The sequence below is a fragment of the Microtus ochrogaster genome, unplaced genomic scaffold, assembly GCF_000317375.1.
Source record: "Microtus ochrogaster isolate Prairie Vole_2 unplaced genomic scaffold, MicOch1.0 UNK2, whole genome shotgun sequence".
Classification (NCBI taxonomy): domain Eukaryota; kingdom Metazoa; phylum Chordata; class Mammalia; order Rodentia; family Cricetidae; genus Microtus; species Microtus ochrogaster.
The window spans coordinates 4,002,267-4,010,670 of NW_004949100.1; the positions used below are offsets into that span (position 1 = coordinate 4,002,267).

Here is an 8,404-nt window from a genome sequence, read left to right on the forward strand (position 1 = left end):
GCAGGGCAGGGAATCTGGACTGCTCTTCATTCTTGAGAGGGAGGGGGAATGGAGTGTGGGGGAGAGGGGGAAGGGAGTAGAGGAAGGGGGCGATGTGTGGGAGGAGGCTGAATTTTTTTTCAACAACTAAAAAAAAAAAAAAAAAAAAAAAAAAAAAAAAAATAAAATTGGTTCAACTATCAAAAAAAAAATATCCCTTAAGTTTGTTCTAAATGTCTGAAAGTAAATGACATAATTGGTATTACTTGGACCAGAACCCAAGAAGTTCTTTCAGTTTTTCAAGAAGAAATTGCAATCACAGGAGCAGATAAATTTTGCAAAGATTTCTGAACATTCTTGTAAGAATGGATGAATTTCTCCTTCTCTGAGCTTCAGTTTCTTGCTTTTAAAACTGTGGTAATAATAATACCTCAAGAGGGTTGTAGTGAAGATTAAAACAGAAACAGTGTTTAATGTGATAGTGCCAGTTTTTGACATTCAATTGTCAGTATTAATGTAAGTCTTAATGTAATGTTATTTCAGATAATGACAATCAAAATTATATCAAGTTCAAAAATGTCCTTGGAAGACCAAATAATGGTTTGCATTTGTATCAGTCCATTTTCTTCTTTCTCTGTTTATCCTACTGTTAAATTCCTTATTCTTATTCTTCTTAACTTCTGTCTATAATATTGATGTTGTATACATATTCTAAAATATGATATATACTTGTTGTTTGAGGGTGCTCAGCAATCAACATATTTCCTTTATTGGAATTAGATTTTTTCCCAACCATTAGTTTCTGATTAGAGTTTCTAGAACACAATATTCTCCCCTACCACCCTCCATCCCCATTCATCCCTTTTCTGTCTCTCTTTAGAAAACACATATCTAAAGAATCTAAAGAATAATAATGAAACAAACTAATATAAAAACAAACAAATTAGAACAGAAAAATAAAAACAAGGGGAAGAGAATGAGACAAATCAAAAGTACAAGAAACATCTATAGACAGAAAAACATATGCTCATACCCACAGGAATCCTTTAAAAGTACAAAACTGCATGGTTTTGGAGGATAAATTGATCACTTCATGAGTCAATAATGTAAATTTTGAAATATAGAAGTTAATGCCAATGAAAATAGAGCATAGTAAAAAGCACAGGACACAATAAAAACATGATTTTGAAGAATGTTCATACTGCTAATTGCCTCTCCCAAAATTTCAGTGATCTTAAATAATAAAGTTAAAAATCTTTAAGACTCAAAAAAAAAAGAACAAGTCAAATCCCAAAGTAGCAGATTAAATAAATAGCAATTAAGATTAGAGAAGAAATTAATGAAGTCAAACATGAAGAATAAAATAGCACAAAGAATTAATGCATTCAATAATAGGTTTTTAAAAAATAGAAAAGACTGACAAACTTTTAGGAATATTAATCAAATGAAAGAAAACATTCAAGCTAATAAAATTAAAGACAGTAAAGAGACATAAATAATATAGCAATGAAGTTCACACAGCAATAAGAATGCCCCTTACATGCATGTTCCATTATTCTGCATCACCAAAACCACATTGAAAGACTTTGAGAGGGATATAACCCACAAAAAAACAATCAAAATATCATTTGAGAGACAGAGGCAGGTGAACCTCGGAGTTCAATGCCAACTTGGTCTACAGTCCAAGGTGTTCCAGAAAAGCCATGGCTACCCAGAGCTCCCTTAAGAAGAAACAAAACTAAAAACAAACCGCAAACCAACAATCTAAAACTACCTCAAACAAAATGAAACTAAAACAGACAAGTCTAATGGACCTGTAGTGAAAAGATTTTAAAAGGGAACTGAAGCATAAAAACTTCTTTCTACTCAAAACTCCTGGCATTAGATGGGTGCATGGTAGAAAGTCACCAAATCTTCAAAGAACAATTATGGTTTATAGTTAGTAATTGTATGGGTTTGTTAGTGTGGGAATGAGTAGGTTTCTGACTCTTGTGTTTTCTCTTGGGTTATTTTCTAGCCTGTTGTTATTATTAACATTATTATTAACATTATTATTAACATTATTATTATCATTATCACCATCATCATCACAGGGTTATTTCAAGTATTTTACTGGGATTCTCTTCCTGTTAAAATTTATTTATTATTAACAAATTAACTAACTAATTTTCCCCAGCCTGATCACAGTTTTCCCTTCATTTTCTCCTCCCAGTTCCTTCCCAAGGCCCCCTCCGCATCCACCTCTTCTTTCTTTTCAGAAAAGTACAGTTTCCAATGTATATCATCCAGCCATGGTATATCAAGTTGCAGTAAGATGACGACTCTCCTATTAAGGATGGACAAGACAACCCATCAGGAGGAAAGACTCCCCAAATCAGGTAACAGAGTCATAGACAGCACCTGATCCCGCTGATAAGAGTCCTACAAGAAGATCAAGCCACAAAACTAACAAATACAGTGGACCCATGTCAGTCCCAAGTAAGTTTTCTGGTTGGCAGTTGAGTGTCTCTGAGACCCAATAAGCCACAATTCTGTGGGTTTATTCTGCTATAATTATAAATCATTTCCTATACCAATTTATACCAAACAGGCTTTACCCAGCAAATGGTAAAAACATATGCAGAGACCCACAGGCAAACATTAGGTGTACCTCTGCAAATTTGTGAAAGATAAGGAGGAACTATTACAAGAGCCAGAGGGACCAAGGACATCACACAAAACCCCACAAAATATTTTATTATTTTTAATATTGTTATATTATTTTTAAAAATTAATGAATTAGTGAATGGAAAAGTAGCCCTGAGGGTAAAAGTTGACAGCTGAACTGTCACATATACTTATTGGGAGAGGGAAAATCAGTTTTCATCAATAGCATGACATTGGGTATATTAACCATTCCAGAACAGGCTTCACATTCAGGAGTAGTTGAACAACTTATAATGGACATTGTTCTTGTACACTGGGAAGGTATGTCACTAATTTTGGTTTAATAAAATGATGATTGGCCAGTAGTCAGGCAGAAAGTATAGGCAGAGCAACCATACTAGGATAATTCTGGAAAGAGGAAAGACAAAGTGTCAGTCACCAGCCAGACACAGAGTAAGCAAGATGAGAATGCTTTACTTAGAAAAGGTACCAGCCACATAGCTAAACATAGACAAATCTTAGGGTGCATTTAAGACATAGGAGCTAATTAGTAATAAACATAAACAATAGGACAAACATTTATAATTATCAGAAGCCTATGTGCATTTATTTGGAACTGAAAGAATGTGAGACCAGGCAGGACAGAAACTTCTGCCTACAAAATGGTGCCCAACATTCGATAACTATATCCATATAAAACCTAAGAGAGCTTGTAAGCAATACTATTCTTTAAGTAAAAGAGACACAAAAAGAATAAACTTATATTCAAGTAGTTGTAGAAACAGAGGGTATATCGAATAAGGTGCTCTTTTAAATACAATGAAAACTGAAAGACTAGAATGAGATTTTTCTATCCCAGTAATCTTTAGTAGAGACAAACACAGGTTTATTGCTTTTCTGATGTATTCCTCAATGTATTCATTACTAGCTCTATTTTGTGTTGTCTAAAACCTATGGAAAGCATGGGTAATAAACCTTACTCTTAATCATATTTCTTCTAATATAACACACATAAATATACAAGAAAATTATGTGCTCAACAGTATTTTCAATGATTATTATTATAAATCTGTTTTCTCCAAGTACTAATCAGTTTTGTTTCCATAACCCAGGGATATTTACAGATCTTATTACCATCCATCTCAGCATGTTCCCAACTCTGTTTTAAGTAGACAACTTCAGATTGTTCTAGTAATTTAGCTGCAGCTTAGAGTAATAGTTCAGGCATGGAATCAGAATTCGTTCAAGCAAGAAATACAATTCAAGATAAAGATGGTCCATCAAAGTCTTGTAAATGGAAGAGAGTCACATGCTACCTTTTACAAAGAAACCTTCTAATTACATCTTTTATCAGGTGGTCAGGACTCCTGTGAATACACAGTAGATGACAGTGGAAGATCTTCTTATCCTACCAGTAGAATCACTAAAATATTTGAGAGTCTCACAAGAAGCTAGTTTCCCAATCTTTCTACTCATCTGTCTGCCCCTCCCTCTTTTATTTATGTTTGAGGGGGGTCATCTTTAGTACTTTATATTTCATCTTTTTCACACCAAATGTATGGTGATGAGTTCTTGAAAATGGTATGGACAGCTTAACTATCCTCTGTTTTTTCAGCCTCCTTTTTCCACACCTGAATGTATAGTTGCCAATCTAGGAAAAGTTGAAAATATTGCCTTCAAATAAACATTTTATATAAGGTAAAAATTAATAGCATTTACATTTTATTGAATTTAGTATATTTGCATTTTCAAAAATAATTCCAAAACTTATATCAATAATTATAGGCCTTACCTAGACCATGCCTATGTGTTGCCATCGGTGGTAAGACAGTCCAGGTCTTGGTTTTGGGGTTGTAACATTCAACAGTGTTAAGTGTTTTTAAACCATCTCGACCTCCAATTACAAAGAGCTTGTCATCAATAACAGCCACACCAAACTGAAGCCTCCTGCCATTCATCATTCCTGCCTGGATCCAGAGATTCGTTCTGAGGTCATACTTCTCTATAGTGGTAGCTCCTGATAGAAAATAAAATCAAATAGTCATCAATTCCAATAAATAAAAACATGCTTGTACAATGCAGTGCAAATTATAATGTAAAAACACACTAGTCATATACATTTTTAAAAAGAAAAGCACCATGAAAACAAAGAGAATAATAAATCAATAACTATTTTTTTCTTATTTGTGGACACTAATGATCAAAACAGATGCATATATTCAGTGCTGGTTTTGTTTAATGGGAACAATGTTGGGGATGACATAGTTTTGTCAGACCTTAAATGTCTCTGATTTATTATTTGTCCTCTGATATATTTGAGAATCTCACCTTGAGAAAAAGTGAATGAATGTCCCTCTAAATGATGAAAGTATATGTGCTATCAGTACCACTTCTGAAAGTAATGATATGTTAACTGAATCAACATGACTGGGAAGGGAATAGCTCTCCATTTCTTTTTATATTTGTCTTATGCCTTGAATAAATAAATGAATAATAAAAGCCTACCAAACGAAACAAAAACCATTAGTGCCTACGAGAGTATCAAGGTGCTTGCTGTCTAGTTTGATGACCTGGATATCAAGTGATATCCAGAACTCGTACAGTAGAAGGAAACAAATGAACCCTACAAATGGTCCTTTGACTTTTACATGATAAATGTCGACCCACAAGCATACACCCCACACAGAAAACAAATAAATGTACCTTTAAATACCAATTGTAATATTTTGATAAGTATTCACCATGATACTTAAACTTGATAAAATTATCCAAGAAATACAATTAGAAAGCATTTAGAGAAATAAAAGGTTATTATAGGTTTATTACTTATTATAGCTAAGTAAAATGGATTTTTTGTCTGATATATATATATATATATATATATATATATATATATATATATATACAAATTTGAGAGACACAGTAATTCTGGTAAAAGAAAATTTGAAAGGTCTAAGTTGATGTGATTCCTATGACTGGTAGTAGTACATTTTGTCACTTGATTTACATCAACTATAACTGCTCATAACACATTCACAAATGATTTATGTGACAGAAAACAACTAACAGCTTATAGTGTTGCTTCAGTGTTTGGCCCCATTGTTTAGCCTCACATTCACAAATATTTCATCTTCATAGATCTGCCATGAATTTCATGTATTTCCATTTGTACACTCTATTTTATTTGCAATGTAATAAAGTGATTTTGCTTAGGGAACATATTTCTCTTGGGGATTCACGAACTTCTTAGACTATAACTAGCAATAAATAAAACAAATATGAGCATATTGTCAGAAGTAATTTTGCCAGTTATGTTGTTATGATATAATTTACTCTCAAATTTTCTTCAGAAGTACGATAATAATGTGTAAAGTTAAATGATGGATTATCTGATAAAAGTAAAATATAAGTATTATAAAACTATTAATTTTATGAGAAATAAACATAATGTTTATGAAATTACTGGATAGTATTTTACCTGTGTGTGTTTTTAAAAATGAATGATTATTTGTAGATTTACTTGCATTTTGCTCTATTTCACTCCACTATGTATAAATACATTTTTCTCAATGTCTGACTATTGTCAAGGCTATACTGCTTGCTCCCTAAAATAGCATTCAGGTTCTATTGCTGAATTCAGCACAACTCATGAAACATGGAGAAATTGATCTGGAGTCTACCTAGAGCTTTAACCTACTGATGAGGAGTCTTAGTTGGTTAATATTGTTGTGAAGAAACACCATGACCATGTCAACTCTTATAAAGGAAAGCATTTAACTGGGGCTTGCTTAGAATTCAATGGATTAGTCCATTATCACGATTTCAGGGAGCATGGTAGCATACAGGTAGACATAATGCTTGAGAGACAGCAGAGAGTCATACATTTGGATCTACAGGCACCAAGAAGAGAGTTTATACAAACCTGGATCCACTATCATAGCATCTCTGCTATTGTATACTATGATAACATTGGGCTTGCCTTTAGAATTCTGTCTTGCTAAAATAAATACATGTAACCTGTATGATTTCCTATCAATAGGTTAGCAATTCAACTCTTGATTTGATATTTATTTCATTTTTGATCCCATATATGTATGTGTGTCTTTGTACATGTTTGACTGCTGAAGCCAATAGATGCTAGAGGACTGTGATGATATGAAAACCAAAACTGAGTGAACCATGAGAACAGTACACATTATTATTATTATTATTATTATTATTGTTATTATATTGTAAAATAAAATATTTGAGTTAGAACTTGCTCTCAGTTTTAGATGGTTTTTCCAATACCATTATGGCAAGAGGCACATTGGCAGACTATTGAAGCAATAGTTGAGAGTATTACATCCTGATCTGTAAGGGAGGAGGCACTTACAGATATTGGTCCTGACATGTTGTTTGGAAACCTCAAAGCTAACTCCAGTGATGAATCTCCTCTAATAAGACTATACATATTCCAACAAGGCCACCCCTCCCCACCATGCCAAACAGTTCCACTATATAAATGGGAAAAAATAAAGTGACATTTTAAGTTAACAGCAATTATTTTTTAATACCAGATGAGCTGTTTATCACTTCTATTTTATCCAGGATCAACTGTTAAGGCAAGGAATCACAGGTCATCCAGACAAAAACTAAGCAAAGAAATACTAGATTTAACAAATGCTATAAACCAAATTGGCCTAAAAATATCTACAGAACATTTCACCAATAGTCAGAAACAATATAAAATATCTTGAGGTAAAAAATATTCAAGCAATTGAAAGAATTTCTTGAAAGAGTTATATGACAAAAACTTCAAGTCCTTGAAGAAAGAAATTGAAGGAAAAACTCAGAAGATGGAAAGATCTACTATGCTCAAGGATTGAGGAAAAAAGGATGATCCAACCAAAAACAATGTTCAGAGTCGATGCTTCACCATAAGAATTCCAACACAAGTCTTTAGAGAATTTGAAAGGGCAATACTCATTTTCATAAAGAAAACAGGAAAAATTCCAAATAACAAAAACTGAACAATAAAAGAACTTCCAGAGATTGCACCATCACTGATTTCAAATTGGACTACAGAGTTGTAGTATTTTTTTAAATAAAACATGATATCAGCACGAAAATTGTCATATTTGTCAGCGGAATCAAATTTAGTACTCAAGCATAAGTCTACAAACCTATGGTTGCTTGAATTTTGATAAAGAAGCCAAAAATATACAATGGAGAAAAATGAATTTTCAACAAATGGTGCTACCATGTTAATTATTTCTCTAAACAAATATTGAAAGAATAGTCATTAAGATTTACAAAAATAGGAACTAATTAGAATGAAATTCTTCTGTAAGGATAACAACACTCTCAACAGGATAAATGGCAGGTTGCAGAATGGGAAAAGATTTTCACCAACTCCACATCTGAGGGTTGATATCCAAAATAAGTAAAGAACATAAGAAAGTGGACATCAACAAACCAAAAACCCAAATAAAAATGTACAGATGCACTGAAAAAAATCTCAATAGAGTAATCTCAAATGTCAGAGAAACACTTAAATAAATGTTCAACATCTTTAGGCATCAGGGAAATGTAAATTATAACTATTTTAAGATTCCATTTTATATCTGTCAGAATGATTAAGATCTATAACAGAAATGACAGCTCTTGCTGGTAAGGATATGGAGCAAGGGGATCACTTCTCCATTTCTACTTGGACGGCTAACTCTGCATCTACTAGGGATATCAAAATGGCAATTCCTGCCAGGCGGTGGTGGCACACGCCTTTAATCCCAGCACT

At 33.0% G+C, this 8,404-nt stretch overlaps 1 protein-coding gene across 2 annotated transcripts in view; it reads right to left on the reverse strand.

Moving 5' to 3' along the window:
• The window catches only part of Klhl1 (kelch like family member 1), a 224,276-nt gene that overhangs the window by 28,290 nt on the left and 187,582 nt on the right, over positions 1–8,404 (reverse strand). For both annotated transcript variants that reach the window (XR_003378522.1, XM_005365350.2), the window contains exon 7: positions 4,418–4,642. Coding sequence is in view for 1 of the 2 variants with exons in the window: in XM_005365350.2 (XP_005365407.1) it covers positions 4,418–4,642 (225 nt within the window). In the remaining variant the exon portion in view is untranslated. The remainder of the gene's footprint in view (positions 1–4,417; positions 4,643–8,404) is intronic.